We start from the raw sequence: 24219 nt of genomic DNA, 5'->3' as shown, positions 1-24219 counted from the left end.
ATTGTTAGGCTATGTGCACACAATGCGGATTTTGTTGTGGATCCGCGTTTTTGACGCTCGAATTTGCACCAAATCCGCATTGTAGTGACCAACCAATGTTAGTGAATGGGAATCCAGAATTAGTGTGCACATGCTGCGGAAAAATCCGCGCTGATTCGCAGTGTTTTATTTTTTGCAGCATGTCAATTCTTTTTGCAGATCTGCAGTGTTTCTGCACCCATTGACTTCCATTGAGTCAAATCCACAGCAAAACCGTAAGTGTAAAAAGGTTTGCGGATTTGCTGCGGATGTGAGTGCGAAAAACGCTGCGGAAAGGCAGGAGGAAGAGTGTGTAGGCGGATACTATGTATGTAGGCGGAGACTATGTGTAAGCAGAGAATATGTGCATGTCTGCGGGTATCTTTGTGTATCTGTGTGTGTCTGCGGGGCTGTGTGCGGGTCTGTGTGTGCGAGTGTCTGTGTGTGTAGGCAGGCATCATCTGATGGGACTTCTACTCCCATCCGTCTATGTCTGCTGTAACATATACAGTGACAGTGTGAGCCGATGATGGGATAGTAGTCCCGTCATCCGTCAACTGTGTTGAATAGTAGAAAAAAAAACATTCATACTCACCAAACAGCTAATCCCCGACGCCCTCGATCTCCTGTAATAAAAATACAATAATAGACCACCATAAATACTCCCTGGTCCCATGTAGTCCAAAATAACGAGTGTCTCATGACAATATCACATGTAGAATAGTCACATCAGGAGATGTGACTTCTCTACAGGGTCTCCGGTGATACAGTGACGGGAGATCACTGTATCACTTCACCGCTGCGAGTTTACCGGAGTTCATGCTGTCACTTGCAGGACCGCAGCGTGAGAAAATTCTCACACAGCGGTAGTGCTGTAAAGTGAGAGCACGACTTTGATGAATTGATCCACTGCAGGAGGATCACCTCCTGTCAGTGTTGCACCGGAGGCCATGTAGGGCAGTCATATCTCCTGATGTGACTGTCCTACACATGAGATCGTTGTGGGACACTCGTTATTTAGGACTACGTTGGACCAAGGAATATTTGTGTTGCAGGAGATCAAGGGTGTTGGGGAATTAGGTGATGCAGTAAGTATGCTTTAAATATGAATATTAAAGGAGTCTGTGTCTTTCTTTCAATTAAAGGAAATCTGTCACCCCATTTTTCGAGTATCAGCTGCCGGCACCGCCATCAGGGGCTTATCTACAGCACTCTGTAATGCTGTAGATAAGCCCCCGATGTAACCTGAAAGATAAGAAAAATAACTTATATTATACTCACCCAGGGGCGGTCCGGGTCCGGTTTTGGCCCGATGGGTGTCACGGTCTGGTCCGGCGCCTCCCATCTTCTAACGGTGACGTCCTCTTCTTTGCTGCCTGTCGTGGCTCCTGCGCAGGCGCACTGCTCTGCCCACGGCAGAAGTAAGAAGAAGGACGGGAACATATGAAGATGGGAGGCGCCGGACAGGACGGCGACACCAATTGGACCGGACGCCGGGGTGAGTACAGTCTAACTTGTTTTTCTTATCTTTCAGGTTACATCGGGTGGCATTTATCTACAGCATTACAGAATGCTGTAGATAAGCCCCTGATGGCGGTGCCGGCAGCTGATAGGGCTAAAATGGGGTGACAGATCCCCTTTAAAGGATTTTTTTACTGGGTGTCTGTGTTTTATTTACAATTTGACTATGGGGTTAGTAATAGGGGTGTCTTATTGATGCCTCTCCATTACTAACCTCGGGGCTTGATGTCACAAAGGTGACATCAACCCCCCCCCCAACTATTACCCCACTTGCCACCGTTACAGAGAAAATGGGAAGAGCGGAGGCTAAGTGCCAGAATTGGCGCATCTATAAGATGCGCCATTTCTGGGGCAACTGAGAGCTGATGCTTTTAGCCAGGGGGCCAATATCCATGGTCTCTTTCTAAGCTATTAATATCATTTTTTTAGCAAATTTTTTGAAAATTAAACATATTGTGTTTCATGCATATTTTGTGTGGTCTTAATTTAAATCTTTGTGGACCAGTCTATTATGTTCATTGACCCCTTACCGACATCGGGCATACTATTACACCGATGTCGGTATCCCCTGCTTTGATGTGGGCTCTGTCGCTGCGCCCAGATCTTTCAAGGGACATGTCAGATGTTTTGAACAGCTGACATGTGCGCCATAGCCGCGGGTGGAATCACAATCCACCCGTGGCTATTAGCTTGTTAAATGCCGCTGTCAAACGCTGACAGCGGCACTTCACAAGCGCTTCCTGCCATCAGGCCGGAAATTCGCAAACCGGTGACCCGCGTCATATGGTCACGGGTCACCGGTGTGTCAGCATGACAACCGGAGGTCTCCTGGAGACATCTCTGGTCCTCAGCGTCGAATTGCTATGAGCGAATTGCTACGGGTATCGGAAAATCGCACAATTTTTTTTTTTTTTTAAAGCAAAGTTTGACCTCCACGCCGCTCCATGAAACACTAAAGCTGCGAGTGGGTCACTTTTCACAGGAGACGAACCGGAGCAATGCTGGAGACCAATGAAGGCAGTGGAAGGTGAGCATGAGACAGGGGGAAGCAGACTTACAATTTAAGCACCACTCCAATGGTGCAATAAAAAAATGTTGGAGTGGTGCTTTAAAGGAGTTATTTGAGTAGCCACATGTGAATGGTGCCGCAGTGAGCAGGATCGACCACAGCTCTATTTACATGGTGCTCTTCAGAACTCCGGTTCTCAGGATTATGGGGTCCCAGCAATTGGCAAGTTATCCCATATCCTGAGGAGAGGAGATTACTTGGGGTAACTCATTTAAACAGGTATTCCAAGTGTTATTTTTGTTTGTCCATAGCCATAGGAATATAAAAAACAAACCAATAATGACAATCCAGAAGTGCAATGCAGCATCTCCAACAACAAGACAGGAGAAGTGGTGCTGTGCAGTGTATCTACAGAACCAATCCATGTTCACACGTTCAGTATTTATAAGCCAAAACCAGGAGTGGGTGATAATAGAGAAGTGGTGACAGGTTTCGATTATACTTTTCCTCTGATTGTTCCACTCCTGATTTTGGCTTACAAATACTGATGTAAAATACTGACCAAATACTGAACATGTGAACATGGCCTTAATATAAATACTGAGAATTACACCCTCTATACAGGACAGGAGAGGTGGTACTGTGCAGTGTGGTGTGTAGTGGCTCCACATTATTTACTACATGTGTATACTATACCTATACTTGGACTATACTGTAGTATGTACTGTGGAGCTGTGATAGTTATTTAGTGAGCACTGCACCTATGTATATAATTTGTAGTGGGGCGTCCACACCATATACAGAGCTCCACACTATATACTGTGCTATAAAGCATGGTATGGAGCGGTGCATATATTATATAGTGTACAGATGTGCCTTTGTATATATAATAAAGTCCACAATATGTAATATACACATAGCACCATATTATATACACGTATCCAAGCTATAAATATACACAGCACCTTACTATACCCCATTTACACATGTCCTCACTATATACTGTACTTAAAGGGAGCCTGTCAGTAGGATTGTGCACAGTAACCTACAGACACTGTCAGAACGGAGCCGTTATACTGATTACAATGATACCTGGTGATGAAATCCGTCTTGTTGTTTAATCTTTATTTTCAGTTTTGAGTTAATGATATGCTCGTGCTCCGGGGCGGCCTGTGTGGGGCTTCATGTGGTGCTCTGAGTCACCAGTATGGCTTCTGACAGGCCACTGATCACTCACTGACCTGCCCCCCTAGTCTACATAATGAATATTATTAAATACTACTCCTTACTCATGGTAAAGAAGAAAAAATGAAGAGATCCATAAAATAATAAATTTTATTCAATTACACAATAAAAAAACACCCAATATCATACTAAAAAAGCAGAACACCTCAAACCAGGAACGGTAAACAATCACAGCAATATCCCCCTATACAGAAAAGGATTTCCAGTTTGTCAAAGAGCGCTTCCGGCTGTTTCATTAATTACTCCGAATATTTCAAGGAATATCCAGTTTATTATTAGACCTAAAAACACAACGCGTTTCGGCTATACATAAAATTAGCCTTCATCAGGTAAAATCATATATCTTTAAAACATCACGAAACAATCACTGACCTCAGGGTGACCAGTCAAAGAAAACACTGCGGCAGCCGGCAAAGGCGCTCAATCAGTGAAATCCTAGGTGCATTGCACCCTGGGAAATACGAATATGCAAATAAAGTCCGTGGAGCCTCATTTAAGAGTCTCAAACACGGAACTAGCCAGATCTTCCTCCAGGGAAGGACCCAGCCAAGGAGTGGCTCCTTTCGGAAGCCACCATTACCACCATATTAAGTGGCCCTATAAGTCAATATCCAGCTCTTTACGCGTTTACAGATATGACAAGGGAAATACCAAGGCCAGGTATCCATCCACAGACAGCTGTTTCGGGGTGTTGATCCTCATATATCTTTAAAAGACACATTTATAATTTTGAGCTGCAGGCCAGCAGATCCAGACGATTACGCCAGTACCCAAACACATGGTTATACGCTGAGCAACAAGACACCAAAAAGGTGAGAATAATTATTTATTTCTATCTGACATAATTAAAACTCTGCACTTAGATCTGCGCCCCCTTCTTTTTCTGGATATTCCTTGAAATACTCGGAGTAATGAATGAATCAGCCGGAAGCGCTCCTTGACAAACTGGAAATCCTTTTCTGCAATATCCCCCTATAGAAATTTCAATATAAAGATAAATAAATATATATATATATATATATATATTCCCAATATAATAGTCAGTACATAAATAATCATAAATATGCCAAATCTCAATAACTATTGAGATTTGAGACTATTGATTATATTTATGATTATTTATGTACTGACTATTATATTGGGAATATATATATGTATATCTTTATATTGAAATTTCTATAGGGGGATATTGCTGTGATTGCTTACCGTTCCTGGTTTGAGGTGTTCTGCTTTTTTAGTATGATATTGGGTGTTTTTTATTGTATAATTGAATAAAATTTATTATTTTATGGATCTCTTCATTTTTTCTTCTTTACCATGACTAAGGAGTAGTATTTAATGTTGATGGGAAGTGCCGTAGTTGAATATAGTTGAGCTTTATATTGATGGTATAATGAATATTATATATATCTTGGGGAAAATAATCTCCTTTTGCAGGCAGGTGCCAGCGGTGGCGCCTGCGCTGCAGCATGATCGCACACGTAATCACCGATAGCTGCTACTGCGCAGGCGCTGCCGGCGCCATTTTCAAACAGATATTTTAATGAATTTCAGGATAACCTTAAACAAGTGAATTCTATACACAGTACATATGCGATCATGCTGCAGCGCAGGCGTCACCGCCAGAGGCTGCCAGCATCAAGGGGATTATTTCTCTCCCAAGATATATAATATTCATTATGTAAACTAGGGGGCAGAACAGTGAGGGATCAGTGACCTGTCAATGTAACAAGTTTTATTATACTCACCTGGAGGCGGTCTGGTCTGATGTGCGTTGCAGGTCCGGGTCCGTCTTCTTCCTCGCTTCCTGTCGTGGCTTCTGCACTGGTGTACTGCTCTGCCATGTTGAGGGCAGAGCCAAGTACTGCAGTGCGCAGGCACTGGGAAAAGTCAGAGGTCCGGGGCCTGCGCCCTGCAGTACTCTGCTTTGCCCTCAACAGGGCAGATCAGGACGCCTGCGCAGGAGTCACGACACGAAGCAAGGAAGATGACATCATCGCATGAAGATGGGAGGCGCCGGACCCGGACCTGCGACACACATCAGACCAGACCGCCCCCGGGTGAGTATAATAAAACTGATTTTTCTTATCTTGCAGGTTGGATCGGGGGATTATCTACAGCATTATAGAATGCTGTAGATAAGTCCTGAAAGGCAGCGGCTGCAGCTTATTGTGGAAAAAGGAGGTGACAGGTTCCCTTTAACTCAAAACTGAAAATAAAGATCAAACAACAATCACAAGACGGATTTCATCACCCAAGGTATCATTGTAATCAGTATACACAAAAAACCCCAGTATCGTGAACAACGCCAATTGGTAAAATACCAACAGTCCTGCGCCAGGGAAAAAGAACACCCGCTCATAGAAGACATGTGTAACAAGGAGAAAAAGGAGAAAAAAAGAGCAACTAGGTCGATATAATAAAACAATATGTCACTTTATTAAACAATTAAGTACCAAAACATACAATATATAGAATAACCATTAATAGACATCATGAGACAATAGCAGGATAGCCCAGATACCACAGGGAAGAAAACAGTGCCCTATCATGCATGTGAGCAGCATAAGAAAATATCATTGAATAAAGGTGCTAGGGCCTAGCTTGCTTCATGCATGTATGAGAGCTCCCAGCAGAAGTCCATAGTAAATATAAAATGCGGACAGAGTCATGCAGTAAAAGATATATACCACCAAATAGTGAGGAACTCACCAAGATGTAGGGGGACACTGCAAACAACTCCGGACCGGGTATGGAACGTCCCAATCATTGTAATCAGTATAACGGCTCCGACCTGACACTGTCTGTAGGTTACTGTGCACAATCCTGCTGACGGCTTCCCTTTAACTATGCCATTTACGTCACACGGGACACTCTGGGGAAGATGTGTATCCACCACATGGGTCATACTGTAAGTGATATGTGATATTTGAAAGTAAAATTATGGGCTGCCCACACACACACAATTTTATATATATATATATATATATATATATATATATATATATATATATATACACAAATGCACTCTCACACACTTTGGAGAAGACACACACTTGCATGCTCATCCACACTGCAAAACACATGCACACATTGGAAAATACACACACATGCAAGCTCACAAACATTGCAAAGGTCACACATATGCATGCTCACACACACTGCAAAACACATGCACATTGGAAAATACGCACATATGCACGCTCACACACACATACACACATGAAAACACACATGCATGCTCGTACACATAGCAAAACACACACACATTGGAAAAGACACACACATGCACACTCACACACATTGCAAAAGACACATATGCACGCTCACACACACTGCAAAATACTGTACATGCACACATTGGAAAAGATACACACATGCAATACACAGATGCACACACTCACTCATTGCAAGACACACGCACACATTGGAAAATAAACACACGTGCACGCTCACATACATGGGAAATCGTACATGCACGCTCACACATGGGAAAACACGCATGCATGCTCACACACATAGGAAAACACACATGCACGCTCACACACATAAGAAAACACACATGCACGCTCACACACATAGGAAAACACACATGCACGCTCACACACATAGGAAAACACACATGCACACTCACACACTTGGGAAAACACTCATGTACACTCACACAAATAGGAAAATACACATGCACGCTCGTACACATAGGAAAACACATGCACGCTCAGACACATAGGAAAACACACATGCACACTCACAAACTTGGGAAAACACACATGCATGCTCACACACATAGGAAAATACACATAGGCTGGAGTCACACTAACCTGCGCAAAATACGCTCCGTATTTTACATGCGTAATACGGATGACAGACCCCTAAATAGTGCTCCGTATGTCATCCGTAATCAAGGTGTGGTCGCGTATTTTGCGCATGTCAGCATCCGTATGTAATCCGCATGGCATCCGTATGGTGAGATTTTCTCGCAGGCTTGCAAAATGGACATATAATGGAACCCTATGACAGTTTTAATAAAGAAATGAAAGAATAGCTATAGACTGCATATATATATATATATATATATATATACATATATATATATATATATATATATATATATATATATATTCTATGTGTCTATATCTATTCTTTCTTTCTTTATTAAACCTGTCAGTGTGAGTTTACTGTATAGCGCACTGAATTGTCGGCTTTGCTAAAAGACACCTGGTGCGTATTTCTCGCAAGTCACACGTGTGGTCCGTGTGTAATCCGTATTTTTTGCGCACCAATAGACTTGCATTGGCGTATTACGGCCGTAGTACGCTGACAATCGCAGCATGCTGCGATTTGCACGGAGCGTAGAATACGGATGAGAAATATACGGCTGGTGCGAGGGACCCCATAGAGAATCATTTGTCCGTGTCTAATGCGTGCTTTTAGCGCCTCTCACTCGGCCGTATTCCTCGCCAGTGTGACCCCGGCCTTAGACTTTTCCTCTGATTGTTCCACTGCTGATTTTGACTTACAAATTCTGACAAAATACTGATCAAATACTGAACGTGTGCACACTGTGGAAAAATTAAGATTGGCCAATGAAAAGTCATTGAAATATTATTTTATTAGATATTTTTGTGGGTTTTCATATGTATTTGTACCTGAGATGCAAAAATGGGAGACATGTCTTCACCCAACAGACTCCAGTGTTGCTTAGTATATACAAAAACACCTTCACCTCCATTACCATGTACAGTCATCTACTAAGAAGACACACATCTCACCCCAGCAGTTTATGCCATTACATTCAGATAATGGCATTATAGCTATACGTGAACATTCACTTGAAGTAGGCTGCAATACCAGACTCGGCCTATGAACACGAGGGGCACTAGAATAAAACAAGGCTTTTTTTCTTTAATCCCTCAAATTGTTCTATCCCGTCAAAATTGAGAACATGTGGGATATTCTGTACTTACATTTGGTGAGCTGCTGTTCACAATTACTTTGATGGACTGGTTTAATGCGCGATACAAAGTGAGATTGAGGAACTCTTCGAATTTCTGTACAATGCTCTCATCCTGTGCGATCATCGGCTTTAGGGTAAGAACTAACAAAGGGATACAAGAACTAGTTCATATGTTGCTTTACACATTACACAAAAAGGCATAATGATATATCTTGGTGCATACAGAGCCTCTTCAATTACTAAAACATTAAGAACTCACCATGTTCCAAATTATTATGCAAATTGGTTTTAAGTGTCAGAGCGTTTTATTAATTTTTTTAATGAAACCCATTGATGGTATTGGGTCTCAGGGTTCTTTGGATCACTGAAATCAATCTCAAATACCTATGATAATTAGTTTGCCATGTGAGCCCAAGAAAAGGAAAACTGGATGTTCCACACTATTGAGCAGGCCACAGTTTTCAAGTAACATGGGGAAGAAAAAGGCTCTCTGTGCTGCCGAAATGAATCAAATAGTGCAATGTCTTCGTCAAGGGATGAAAACATTAGATATTTCCAGAAAACTTAAGCATGATCATCATACTGTTAAGAGATCTGTGGCTGATTCTGAGCACAGTCACGTTCGTGCAGATAAAGGCAGAATGAGGAAGGTTTCTGCCAGGCAAGTTCATCGGATTAAGAGAGCAGCTGCTAAAAAGAAATTACAAACCAGCAAACAGATATTTGAAGCTGCTGGTGCCTCTGGAGTCCCTCAAACCTGTTAGGGACGGCGGAACACACTAAATATAAATAATAGGAAGTGCGTTCGCCGCCCGGGGTCCACCCTGCAGTAGGTGTAACAACCGCTGCTGAGTAATGGTAGACTCGCTATATGGCGGTATACTGCGCTCGAGTTAAACGTCACCCGAGGTGCGCAGAGCGGACTCTGTTAAACTCACAGAGGCGCTTTAGAATAAATAAAGCATAAACGCCGAGCCTGTTAACTTCACAGGTCTCAGCTGGCGTGCACACACGGTATATGGTCACTGGACACGGCCCAAGGCAGAGGTTGGTGTCTGTCTTGACCTACCGTGCGTTGCTACCGCGGGCGCCAGTAAGTGCTGCTAACTGCAGTGCGGCGGTCACTACTGCCGCTGTACGACAGTGCCGTGAGGCATAACACTATCGGACGCAAGTGTAGCGGAGCGGTATGCACTGTGGTGTATGGCTTGCCACTGACTGGCACTGCCTATAACTCTAACTCCTTAACCACATACGTAATATCAAAGGGAAGGGGTTTTATAATGAGACAGTCACCAGAATCATACATCCGTCACCATTCACACATAGCAAGTAAAGTCTATACTAGCGCATGGCTTAGCGGCCATGCGGGCCTTTTATAGCCATGCGCTTCCGGAACTTTCCAAACCTCTGAGATGGGCCACTCAGATCAGGACAAGGACCTGAGCATGTGACCCCCGATCTCCACTGGGAGATCGTCTCGTGGGCATGCCCAGTAGAGTGGCGAAAGGACTTAGCCTCTGGAGTGGTTTCCTGCAAAGCAGGTTGCGCTACCATTGCTGGTCCAGAGGTGGCAGCAACATCCAGACCCAGAGAGCTAGTCTGAGCAGGGCGCCTGGATCGCTGAGATTGCTGTGCAGGTCCCTGAGTGGTCGGAAAGGAATGGGAGACCGTTGGCTGTATGGCTCTGGATTCCTGCTGTGCAGCTGCTGGAATTCGACGCCTAACAATATGCCTCGCTACGCTCAAAGGCAGCAATCAGGAGCAGAGCGTGGATGTTCTGCACTGGCTCCCAGGTCCGGGCCTCTGGACCATGACTCTTCCAGTCCACCAAATAAAAATTTTTGCCACGCACAATCCTGCGTCCCACAATGGCGTTAACCTCAAACTCATCCGAAGACAAATCTGATGACCCGGCAGATAACTCAGAGAACCGGGCCATGTGAACAGGTTTGAGAAGGGACACGTGGAAAACGTCAGAAATGGATAAATGTGGAGGAAGAGCCAGGCGGTAGACCACCGAGCTGATTCCCTCGAGAACCTTAAAAGGTCCGATGTATCGCGGCGCGAACTTGGTGGACTTGATATTTCGAGCAGAGAGCCACACCAAGTCGCCAGGGGAAAAGGTTGGAGCGGGTCGCCGATGTGTGTCGGCGGATGCCCTCATTCTTTCTTTAGAGGCTCGAATAGCATCCTGAGTGCGATCCCAAATGTCGCGAGCCTCCACTGCCCAGTCTGCCACCCTGGAGTCAGCGGAGGACACTGGCATTGGGACAGGGACGAGCGGATGTTGGCCGTAATTTAGAAGGAACGGCGTCTGACAAGTGGAATCAGCCACTGCATTATTCAGGGCAAATTCAGTCCATGGTAGCAAGGATGCCTAGGTTTGGTTGGCTCTCTCAACCAAGCCGTTTGTCTCGGGATGGTAAGCGGAGGACAGGTTTAGCTCAATGCTGAGTAGGCTGCAGAGCTCCCTCCAAAACCGGGACGCGAACTGGGAACCCCGATCACTAACAATTTTGTCCGGCATGCCATGCAGAAGGAATACATGTTTTATGAACAGTGTGGCAAGACCACGAGTGGAAGGCAACCGTGCGAGTGGCACCAGATGCACCATTTTAGAAAAATGGTCGGTGACCACCCAGATGACCGTAATGCCACCAGACTTGGGCAGGCCAACCACAAAATCCATGCCAACCATCCCCCAAGGTCTATCCGCCACCAGCAGAAGGTACAATAACCCAGCCGGCCTCTGTCTAGAGGACCTGTTCCGTGCACACGAGACGCATGCTTGTATGTATTCCTTAGTGTCTCAAGCCATGTGCGGCCACAAAAACGACCTTGCCAGGAGTTCTGTGGTTCGCTTATTACCAAAGTGACCACCCACCCTGGACGCGTGTGCCCAGGCGAGAACCTCCGGCCGTAGCTGAGGAGGCACAAAGGTCTTGCCCGCTGGCGCTGACTCGAGAGCAACTGGAGCCACGGTCGTAAAGCTCTCCGAAGGGAGAATTAGCCGTGGCTCAGCCTCTCCTTCCTCCGCTGGGACCACCGAGCGCAAGAGAGCATCCGCACGGACGTTCTTCTCTCCAGAGAGAGAATGCAAGGTGAAGCGGAAGCGGGAGAAGAGCGACCATCTAGCTTGATGAGAGTTCAAGCGCTGGGCCGTTTGTAAATAGACCAGATTTTTATGGTCCGTATACACCTGGAAGGGAAACCGGGCTCCCTCCAGGAGATGTCTCCACTCGGAAAAGGCCAACTTCATTGCTAGCAGCTCCCTGTCCCCGATGGAGTCATTCTTCTCCGCCGGTGAGAAGGTCTTAGAGAAGAAGAAGCAGGGATGCTTACGACCTTGAGCATCCTTCTGGAAAAGGACTGCTCCTGCACCGACGGAAGAGGCATCTACCTCCAGGATAAACGGTTTATCCACATCGGGAAGGTGTAAGATGGGAGAGCCAGCAAAATTGGATTTTAGAGATGAGAAGGCCTTGGAGACCTGTTCAGACCAAGCGTTAGAATTAGCCCCTTTCTTTGTGAGAGCAACCAAAGGAGCTACCAGTGTGGAGAAATGAGGTATGAACTGGCGGTAATAGTTGACGAAACCTAGGAAGCGCTGCACCACTTTGAGTATGGTTCCTGCCAGTCCATTACCGCTTGCAGTTTGGCCGGATCCATAGCCAACCCCTGGGCCGAGATAATGTAGCCCAGGAACGGCAAGGACTCCTGCTCAAACTGGCACTTCTCCAGCTTGGCAAAAAGAGAGTTCGCCCGCAGACGGTCAAAGACCCTGCAGACGTCTCTCCGGTGGGAAGTCAAATCTGGCGAGAAGATGAGAATGTCATCCAGATGGACCACCACCGAGGTGGAGAGCATATCGCGGAAGATGTCGTTGACGAAATCCTGGAAGGCAGCAGGCGCATTACAAAGGCCGAAGGGCATGGCCAGATATTCGTAGTGGCCATCCCTGGTATTAAAGGCTGTCTTCCACTTGTCTCCTTCGCGAATGCGGATCAGGTTGTACGCCCCCCGTAGATCTAATTTCGTAAAGATCCGGGCCCCTCGCAACCTGTCAAATAGCTCAGAGATCAATGGGAGAGGGTATTTGTTTTTAACTGTTATGGCATTGAGACCTCTGTAGTCAATGCAGGGACGTAACTATCCGCTCTTCTTCTGCACGAAGAACCCTGCACCAGCCGGCAACACCGACTTTCTGATAAAACCTCTAGCCAGGTTCTCCCGGATATATTGAGACATAGCCTCTGTCTCAGGGAGTGACAGCGGATACACACGGCCTCTAGGAGGTTCCGAGCCTGGCAGAAGATCTATCAGGCAATCGTAAGAACGGTGCGGCGGGAGCGTCTCTGCAGATTTTTTAGAGAAGACGTCCTCGTACTGGTGGTAAGGTTTAGGAAGCGCAGAGAGATCCGCGGGCACTTCGGTGGAAGCTACCTGGCACCTTGCTCCAACCCAGTATCTTCCCCGAAGCCCAATCAATATGAGGGGAGTGACAACAGAGCCAGGGAACTCTGAGAAGCACCTGGTCGATGCCATCTGGCAAAATGAACAAGGACAGAATCTCACGATGAGACGGTGAGATTGAGAGCCCGAGTGGGGCTGTCTGGTGGGTCACCTGAGATGGTAAAGGTGCACCATTAACCACCCTGATGGTCAGAGGTTGGGGCAGTAACACCAGTGGAATAGCGTGTTTCTGGGCGAAGGTCGAGGACATAAAGCTCCCCTCAGCCCCGGAATCCACGGTAACCTCTATCTCCCAGGTGGAGGCCCCGCTATCTAAGGTCCCTCGGAATACCGGTTTGGGAGAAAAGGGTTTCATATGTGTCTGACCACCACCTACGACAACTGAACGTGATCGTTTTTCCAACCACAGAGGACACGTGCTAGCCGAGTGACCAAACTGCTGGCACTGGTAACAACGTGCGGAGCTTCGCACCAGACGTGGCTTGGGGCGGGCGAGAGACATCTCCATAGGTTCAGAGGATGTAAGCTCCTGGGTGGGAGATCTTAGCGGCTCGGTGAAGGTGGGAGCCAAGTTAACCCTTTGTCTGGATTGCGCACATTCCAGCCCGTGCTCCGTAAACCGGAGATCAATGCGGGAGGAGATGGCAATCACTTCCTCCAGACTTGTGGGGACCTCTCTGGTTGCTAGAGCATCTTTGACATGCTCTGCTAACCCTCTCCAAAACACAGGAATGAGTGCTTTATCAGGCCACTCTAGTTCGGAAGCCAATGTCCGGAGTCGGACGGCATAATGGCTGACAGAGAGAGACCCCTGTGTTAGGGCCAATAATTGGAGAGAGGTGTCGTGCGTGATCCGTGGGCCCAAAAATACCTGCTTCAGAGCCACGAGGAACTGAGCAGTGCCCTGAACCACGGGATCATCACGCTCCCACAATGGCGTAGCCCACTCTAATGCCATGCCAGATAAAAGAGAAACAATAAACCCCACCTTAGCCCACTCTGTAGGGAACCGTGCAGCCAGTAACTCAAGCTGGATAGAGCACTGGCTCACGAATCCCCTACAGGTGGCGCTGTCACCCGAAAACTTGTCGGGGAGCGGGAGGCGAGATATTGTCGGCATAGGCGTGAGTGCGGGCACGCATGAGACAGCCTCTGCGACTGTCTGAGCAGCGGCTACCGTAGCATTCGCAGCTGAGGTAGAGCTCTCGATAGCCGCCAACCTGCTCTCCAGCTGCCAAATGTACCGCTGCAGCTGCTGCAGGTCCGCCATTACTAGTCAGACCCTGGCGCTAGTATGTTAGGGACGGCGGAACGCACTAAATATAGTAGGAAGTGCGTTCGCCGCCCGGGGTCCACCCTGCAGTAGGTGTAACAAACGCTGCTGAGTAATGGCAGACTCGCTATATGGCGGTATACTGCGCTCGGGTTAAACGTCACCCGAGGTGCGCAGAGCGGACTCTGTTAAACTCACAGAGGCGCTTTAGAATAAATAAAGCATAATCGCCGAGCCTGTTAACTTCACAGGTCTCAGCTGGCGTGCACACACGGTATATCGTCACAGGACACGGCCCAAGGCAGAGGTCGGTGTCCGTCTTGACCTACCGTGCGTGCGGTGTCGCTACCGCGGACGCCGGTAAGTGCTGCTAACTGCAGCGTGGCGGTCACTACTGCCACTGTACGACAGTGCCGTGAGGCATAACACTATCGGATGCTAGTGTAGCGGTGCAGTATGCACTGTGGCGTATGGCTTGCCACTGACTGGTGCTGACTATAACTCTAACTCCCTAACCACATACGTAAAGGGAAGGGGTTTTATAATGAGTCAGTCACCAAAATCATACATCCGTCACCATTCACACATAGAAAGTAAAGTCTATACTAGCGCAAGGCCGAGCGGCCATGCGGGCCTTTTAAAGCCATGCGCTTCCGGGACATTCCAGACCTCTGAGATGGGCCAATCAGATCAGGACAAGAACCTGAGCATGTGACCCCCGATCTCCACTGGGAGATCGTCTCGTGGGCATGCCCAGTAGTGCGACGAGAGGACTTGGCCTCTGGAGTGGTTTCCTGCAAAGCAGGTTGCGCTAACATTGCTGGTCCAGAGGTGGCAGCAACATCCAGACCCAGAAAGCTGGTCTGAGCAGGACTCCTGGATCGCCAAGATTGCTGTGCAGATCCCTGAGTGGTCGGAAATGAATGGGAGACCGCTGGATGTATGGCTCTGGATTCCTGCTGTGCAGCTGCAGGAATCTGACGCCTAACAAAACCTCAAGGTGTAGGATCCTTCAAAGGCTTGCTGTGGTGCATAAACCTACTATTCGGCCACCTCTGAACAGTGCTCACAAGCAGAAACGGTTGCAGTGGGCCCAGACATACATGAAGACTAATTTTCAAACAGTCTTGTTTACTGATGAGTGTTGAGCAATCCTGGATGGTCCAGATGGATGGAGTAGTGGGTGGTTGGTGGATGGCCACCATGTCCCAACAAGGCTGTGATGTCAGCAAGGAGGTGGAGTCATGTTTTGGGCTGGAATCATGGGGAAACAGCTGGTAGGGCCCTTTAAGGTTCCTGAAGGTGTGAAAATGACCTCTGCAAAGTATATAGAGTTTCTGAATGACAACTTTCTTCCATGGTATAAAAAGCAGAAACGTGCCTTCAGGAGCAAAATCATCTTCATGCATGACAATGCACCTTCTCATGCTGCAAAGAATACCTTTGAGTCACTGGCTGCTAAGGGCATAAAAGGAGATAAACTCATGGTGTGGCCACCATCCCCTGACCTCAACCCTATAGTGAACCTTTGGAGTATCATCAAGCAAAAGATCTATAAGGGTGGGAGGCAGGTGACAACAAAACAGCAGCTCTGAGAGGCTATTCTGACTTCATGTAAAGAAATACAAGCAGAAACTCTCGAAAAACTCACAAGTTCAATGGATGCAAGAACTGTGAAGGTGATATCAAAGATGGGTTCCTATGTAAACATGTAACTTGGCCTGTTAGGATGTTTTGGAGTTAAACAGCTTTTTTGTTCAGTGAATGTGACCTCCTAATGCTGCAAATTCCACAAATGAGCATTTTCAGTTCTTTAAAACATAACAAATGTTTAGAAATTCTAATGCGCCTAATAATTTGGAACAATACAAAACACAACCAAAAACAGGGATGGGCTATGCAAAGGGGATCACCACAGACAATTGGTAGGCGTTTGGATAGACAGTATTTTATTTCAATTTAGACATGCATAAACCACACAAAAGGTAAAAACATTAAAAAGTCACACATGTGACTTGACAAACACATGGCTGGCTCGCAATAGAGCCTTCACCCTAGTGGTGTACTCCACAAAAGACCTGCCTGTATAAACAGCATACCAAACGGTGACCAAGTGTAACGGGAAATGAGGAGGGTTGTGCAATCCCTCAGTCCAAACGCTTGAAATTATTCCGAGGTAATTATGACCCCTAAATAGGTTGAATATAAAAAGTACACTTGGTCACCATAACCCAGAATGCCTGTCAGGAAGAAATTGTAAAGCATACATATGGTCAACATCAGATAGGTGCATCCCCAAATCAAAAAATAAACCCAGACAAGCAAAAAACCTGGGTAGAAGGAACCTATAATCATGAGTAATGGTATGTAGGGTAACCTACAATTGCAGAGTCCATGTGGGGCAACCTCAGGGAGAACAAGATACCCGACGCGTGTCGCCACCCACAGTGGCTTCGACCCCTGACGAAGCCACTGTGGGTGGCGACACGCGTCGGGTATCTTGTTCTCCCTGAGGTTGCCCCACATGGACTCTGCAATTGTAGGTTACCCTACATACCATTACTCATGATTATAGGTTCCTTCTACCCAGGTTTTTTGCTTGTCTGGGTTTATTTTTTGATTTGGGGATGCACCTATCTGATGTTGACCATATGTATGCTTTACAATTTCTTCCTGACAGGCATTCTGGGTTATGGTGACCAAGTGTACTTTTTATATTCAACCTATTTAGGGGTCATAATTACCTCGGAATAATTTCAAGCGTTTGGACTGAGGGATTGCACAACCCTCCTCATTTCCCGTTACACTTTGTCACCGTTTGGTATGCTGTTTATACAGGCAGGTCTTTTGTGGAGTACACCACTAGGGTGAAGGCTCTATTGCGAGCCAGCCATGTGTTTGTCAAGTCACATGTGTGACTTTTTAATGTTTTTACCTTTTGTGTGGTTTATGCATGTCTAAATTGAAATAAAATACTGTCTATCCAAACGCCTACCAATTGTCTGTGGTGATCCCCTTTGCATAGCCCATCCCTGTTTTTGGTTGTGTTTTGTATTGTTTCTTGAATGGGCTTGGTTGGATCCTACTGTGCTATTCATAGACGGTGGTGCCCCTATTTCCTGTTCTGCATATAATAATTTGGAACAGTGCAATTTGAGTTTTTATTCATTTTGGAGATTATACTGTTATCATTGGGAGGTTTCTTCACTAATGAAGTAACGATGTTACTCTAACTGGTGATGACATTTATTAGACTGACTATTCATTTGCACCGACCACTTAGGAAAATCAGAGAAAAATATCATTTGCATAATAATTTGGAACATGGTTGCTCAGGCCTGGTTACTAATCGGATGCCAATGTCTGGTCTCACTTGTGAGCTTTATTTGGTTGAAACTGTAAGTACATGATAGCAAATTATTTGTTCATTTATTAGTTGGGTACATATTATTAACCAACAGAATAAACGCATCAAGTAGTCAAGCTCTCTTAAAGGATTTATCTGATGTTGAGAACCCAATAACACTAGAAGGAAACACTTGTTTGTTAGGAAGTTCTTGATTCTAGACCTTCATCAATTAGCTTGGGCAGAGGATGGACACAAAGGCACTGCAAAGCGTTTATGCCAGAAATATTGTGTAAAACACTTTCAAAAGTTACACATCTTTTGCGCCACGTGAAAAAGAGCAGATATATAGCCATTTTTGGCATTTTCACGCCTGTTTTGGTGAGTGCTACCAAAATGGTTAGAGCAGGTGGGATGGGTCGTGGTGATGCCCGCTTGTATAATTAATGTCCAGTATTGGAGTACAAATAATTTTCACAGGGAACTAATATTTGTAATTTCTCCAAAAAGAATACATTTTAAATTTTCACTGACGAATCCAATTGGAGTGAAGAAGAATCATTATTAACACATAACTTTTAATGACAAATTTTCTGTAAATTTTTTTTTTGTTTTACTATTATTAAAACACACAAAAGTGCCTGGTCAACCGCAATATTCCAGTGATATCCTTATTGAGATCTGCGGTTTCAGAACAGCTGTTAGACAATCTAATAGATTGTGATAAATGATAAGGTATCGTGGCCCTATCAACTGGAGAGCAAATTTTATTTAATTTAATTATAGCAATGCAGGGCTTGATCTATACGGTGGCTCAGTGGTTAGCCACCAAGGACAACATCTACAAGGAGTTTGTATGTTCTCCCCGTGTTTGTGTGGGTTTCCTCCGGTTTCCTCCCACATTCTAAAGACATACTAATAGGGAATTTAGATTGTGAGCCCCATCGGGGATAGGGATGATAATGTGTGCAAACTGTGAAGCGCTGCGGAATATGTTAGCGCTATATAAAAATATTATTATTATACATTTGAAAATCGATTTTATCCGGTGTAGATTCTGGTTGGGATCTGCGGTTCCATAGTGAAGAGCGCTGCATGTTTCTTTTTAGCCTATATTATTTGTCATTAAAAGTTATGTTTTAATATTAATTCTTCACTAGAATTGGATTCGTCAGTGAAAATCCAGTATTGAAGTACTTTACTCCTTGATAGGACTAAGATTTGTGGTGAGTCGCACAAAGCCTCTTAATGAATCAGGTGCCTCTGACTCCAACACGCGCCCTCATTAAGACTAGTGTGAATATAGATGGTCTTTGTGAATTGGAGTGTCTTGCTCTTCGGGGAACCAAAAACTACATGAATTGTACAAACAGCCCTTTATTTCGATGAGAACCATAAAGGTCTTAATTTCTCATATCTTTCCATTTCACAAAAACTGAGCAAACCAACCCAATTCGGCCATGTATTTTCACTGTACACTGAAATTACCAGTAGTGGGGTGCAATGCTTCTCATTTGGGACACCTCTAACAAAGAAAACATTTCCACAGCACGCAAACCCTTTATGCAGCCCTCCATAGAGCCTTATTAGCAGGGCAGTCATTAGGACATCGAAATATCTATGGCTACCTTCAAGAGGATTTCCTCTTAAAATGTAAATTTCACCATCAATTTGTAAATCAGAAGTTAGAGACGCTGCCAAAGTTATTATTATGCGTGTTTTACTTTTAGAGATATTGGCATTTTCCATTTTTTTGCAGTAACCATCCTGTGACAACCGTAAATGTAGCCATATTTATTGGCACATTAGAATTATCTTCTAACAAATGGAGGTAAATCTGCCAGTTTGTCAGCATTTTCACCAGATAACAAAAAGCTGGCTTAGCATTAGGTGATGAAAAGCTAAAGTGCCTCAAGGGGAGACATTTCACCCTCCTCAATTTTACAAGCTCCTGCCAGGCTGTAAGGCAAGTGGCTGCAGCAGAAGACCTCCCCCTCAACTCTGTCTTCAACAGGAGATGGGAAATACCTTTATACTCTTGATTAAGTCAGTTGTCTGTCAGCCAGAAAGAGGAAGGTCTGGCTGGAGAATTAAACCCTATTTTATGCTGAAATATTAAAAATACAGCAGACAGGCAAATACCGTGGGCAAGTTCATCACCTGTTATTTGGAGGGTTAGTGTTCACTTTTCAATAAAAACATTGTCACATGCAGTTGTCTAGATGCTGATGGAAACTCTACAGCAGCGTTCTTCCAAAGTAACAACATCACAACTGCATGTGGTCTTAGGCTGAAAGCCCACTTTGTATTGCAGTCTTGCTGTACCCAAGAGGCATAATTACTTGTTGATGGATTTTATATGCCACAGAAACCCCACACCATGTAAAATTAGGCCCACAACTCTGACATTTTTATGAAGCTTCAAAGCCTGAAACAGGACAAGTCAGAATCTATTCCTCCTACTAGTACGATTAAAACAGCAGACAATTAGAGAAAACATCTCATCATTGATGGATAGTAGAGGTTCAATGAAGTGTGACTAACTTGGCTGCTCGGGTATGGACCACCATTTACAAGCTTTAATTAAATCATAATAAATTTGGGGGTCACTGGGATTCCAACTTTGACATTGAGTTTTTGGCATGCAAAACATTTTAATCAAACTAAACAGGACCATTCCAGAACAATGAACGTACCAGTTTTCACCATGGTTTCGGATGATGGCTTGCAGTCAACTGAAGAAGGCATTATGGATGTACTCAACATGGTTGCTGAAGCTGTGCTAATAGCAGTGGTTGCACTTGTTGCTGGTCTTACAGAAGCCACAGACGTTCTTAGAGATGTTGCTGTAGTTGCTGCTATTGTTGATGAAGTAATGGTGTGAGGAAGAACAGTGGACAGTTTGGTGGTATCTGACACTGTTGTGACTGTATCTGTACTAGTGGAATGGATAGTAGTTGAAGGGGTTGATGTGAAGTTCATGGTTTGTAAAGTATTTGGAGAAACTACTATAGTAGGCCTATGAGTGGTTTGGTTTATTGGTTTAAAATGTGTAGTGACAACTCCCAATGTTGATGTCTGGTCACTCTTGGTGAACTGAGTGGACAACAATGTATAAATAACAGATGGGGACACATGAGTTGTGGGGGATGTGAGAGTCACAGAAGAAGGAGAAGGCTTTTCTGTAGAAGTAAGGTTTTGTGTTGCATTTCCTGCAGTTGAAACAGTTGATACTTCAGCGGATGATACCACAGAAGATACTGTAGAAAGAGAATTAGATATGTTTGTTGGAAATTTTGTAGTTGTGAGAGGTGAGAAAGATGAGGAATGAGTAGATTTTATGGTTGTGGATGACAAATGAGATGTGGTGTGAAGCATGGACATTGTAGTGTCCTCTATACGAGTTGTACTTCTATTAGAGTGTATCATATTTACAGTGGTGGTGGGTGAAGATTCAGTTTGTGTTGCCAGCTGAGATAGTAAAGATGCCACAGTAGAAAGACTATTGATATTGGTGCTCTGAAGACCTTCTGTACTTGTCTGAGATTCAAAATTTCTGCTTGTTGGTTGTACTGTGGATAGCATTGAAGAATCAGTTGACTGGTTGTTTGTTAACGTTATTGTACCAAGACTCCTGATATAGTCTGACACAGAAGTAATCTGTGTGGTGGAGTTTTCATAGTCCGAGGCACTGACACTTGGTTGTGTTAATGGGTATGGAGTTGTTACAGTATTGGATAGAGACTGCGGACTTGAGGTGTCCCAATTAGTAGACTTCAGCAAATTTTCTGTTTCTTTATCCATATTTGTGGACTTGAAAGAAAACAATGTTGTGGATATGTTGACCGTAAATGGTAAAATATTGGTTGCAGTTTCAATTGCTTTATCAGTTATGGTCCATATTGCAATTTCACTTGAAGGAGTGAATACTGTTGACCCTGCTGTTGATTCTGATGGTGATGTTTCTTCTGAAGGTCCCATTGGGTTAGATGTATTTTGTTCACTATCAGTAACGGTCCATAGTGCACTTGCACTTGAAGGGGTGATTACAGATGACCCTGTTGATGACTCTAATGGTGATGTTTCTTCTGAAGGTCTTATTGTGTTTAATGTATTTTGTTCACTATCAGTAATGGTCCATAGTATACTTGTAGTAGAAGGGGTGATTACTGTAGACCTCGTTGTTACTTCTAGTGGTGATGTTGCTTCTAGAGGTTCTTCTACGTTTGAAGTACTTTGTTCACTATTAGTATTAAAATAATTACTCAATTCACCAAAATTAGATGTAGGTAAAGATGACGACTGATAAATAGATGAAGATTCGAACTGTGTTAGCCTGATGGGTGTAGTGTCATTAGGTTTACTTGTAACTATATAACTGGAATATGGAGAATTTCCCTCAGTAGTATCTGTACTTGTACTGATTTCTTGCAAAGCAGAGGAAAACGAGCTGTAAGTAAGTGTTTCAGAACCAGTTGTCTGGATAGCAGCTGTTAGTACAGATGTATTACTCTTAGGTACTAAAGTGCTATAAGGTGTAGCAGAGGTGATATCAGTAATAATTCTGGTTGCTGTTTCACTAACACCAAGATTGAATGTTGATTGAAGGGGGGTAGTTGTCAACATACTGGGAACTGAAGTTACAAATTCTTGCTCGGTTGATGTCAAACCCAAATCCTCTGTCCTGCTTGTCGCTTTGTGTGCACTTTCTTTTATGGAAGTTGTCTGCTGGATTTTGGTGTCTGCACTGGTGTCAATTATTATTGTGAGCGTAGAGATTTCCAGTGATATTTCAGACGTTAACGTCATTGACGAGGTTGTCTCCAAACCTGATGTAACACTCGCAATTTGTTTAGTAGTCCACAATGCCATGTCACTTGTATCAAGTGGTATAGAGAACATTGTGCTCTTCACTGATGATGCTTCATCTGACTCAGTGGTGATAAATTTCATACTTACAGAGACATCAGAAGTTAAGTCCTCAGAAGGTGAAAATGTACTAGGAGATGACAAACTTTTATTCTCATCTGGATTGTGGCTGCTGTCTACTACACGATCTGTTTGTAGGACTTCTGTCACTGCATTAGTATTGTATGTTGCAGTGGATGGTTTAAAAGGGAGAGATACTTCTGATTGGCCTTCAGAAGGAGTCATTAAAGTCCATGAGGTTTTGTCATCAGGTACACTTTGAGAATGCTTTTCCTCTGTAGCAGTTGATGATATATTGGCACCTGGTAATATACTTACAGTGATGTGAGAACCCATTTCCTTGGAATACAACATAGATTGTTCTGGACTCAAAGTAGTATTCACAGTTTGACTGTGTGAAGTGCTGGTCAAGAGATCTGTATTATTAGACGTTGTATCATCAATGTTAGTTTCTGTCTTGTATATCATGGTGGATAGTCCATCAGACAAAGAAGGCCCTATAGTATGGTCAGCATGGGTATTGTAATTAGGTGGAACAGAAATTAATGCTGTTGATGGGTTAAGTAGAGTTGCTGAGGTGACAGACATGGTGGACATCATGGAATTAGATATATTTAATCCTAATGAAAAACTGGCTAAATCTGCAGGTTTTTCTCCAGTGCTTGGTATTGTTGTAGTGTCAGTAATGTAATATGTGCTGGATTCTATAAATCCTGATGATAACTGCTCTGCTGATAAAGGCTGGAAGGATGAACTTTCCCCTTGTGTCATAGGGACATATGTGGATGTATTGAAATGACTACCAATTTCCATCGTTGTACGTGTCTCTATCTGTTGTGATTCTACATTGTTAACTACAGTAATTGAAAAAGGTGTGTTAAATGGATTGTTAGGTTTATATGATTTAGAAAATGAGTTAAAGTTGGATTCAGTGCTTGGTGGTGAGACACTTTTAAAAGGGAGAGTATAGATTGTTTCTGAGGTAGAGGTTTCTAATGATAAGGATGGAACATTTTGATTGCTGGTTTGTCCTATAAAGATTTCACGTGTTGCATCTGTAGCTGAGACTGTGTGCCATGATACTTGAGTCGCTTCTAGAGACTGGATTTCCTTTACCAAATCAGTGGTACCATTTTCAATAGTCTCAGTTAAACTGGTGGCATTATTACTTACACTGTTGCTGGTTTTAATAGAACTTGAATTCACTATATCTATAGTTGTGTCCTGAGTTAATACTTCCTTCTCAGTAACTTCAAAGTAAGGCACAGTAGAAGAGGACTTAAAAGATATGTTGGTTACTGATAAGGAAGACTGGTAAGATGGTGGTGATGATGATGGCAATGAAGATGAAGGTGATGACAATGATGAAGAACTAAAACCATCTTCTCCTGTAGAGAAGGAGTTATATGGATGCAAAGTTAAAAAAGGTGTCATGCTGGAATCAT

General features: G+C 44.2%; 1 protein-coding gene across 5 annotated transcripts in view; it reads right to left on the bottom strand.

Moving 5' to 3' along the window:
- The window catches only part of KIAA1549L (KIAA1549 like), a 499083-nt gene that overhangs the window by 281904 nt on the left and 192960 nt on the right, over nucleotides 1-24219 (bottom strand). For 3 of the 5 annotated variants that reach the window (XM_073576342.1, XM_073576345.1, XM_073576343.1), the window contains exons 1-2: nucleotides 20542-24219; nucleotides 8761-8891 (exon numbers count right to left, since the gene is read on the bottom strand). In XM_073576342.1, coding sequence (XP_073432443.1) covers nucleotides 8761-8891; nucleotides 20542-24208 — 3798 coding nt within the window. In that variant the 5' untranslated portion in view covers nucleotides 24209-24219. The remainder of the gene's footprint in view (nucleotides 1-8760; nucleotides 8892-20541) is intronic. The other 2 variants (XM_073576347.1, XM_073576346.1) reach the window with 1 other exon arrangement.

This window comes from Dendrobates tinctorius, unplaced genomic scaffold (genome assembly GCF_039654945.1).
Source record: "Dendrobates tinctorius isolate UK_male_01 unplaced genomic scaffold, ASM3965494v1 ptg000048l, whole genome shotgun sequence".
Classification (NCBI taxonomy): Eukaryota; Metazoa; Chordata; class Amphibia; order Anura; family Dendrobatidae; genus Dendrobates; species Dendrobates tinctorius.
Note: the sequence above shows the minus strand (reverse complement) of the source record. Positions and strands in the feature narration are given on the sequence as shown.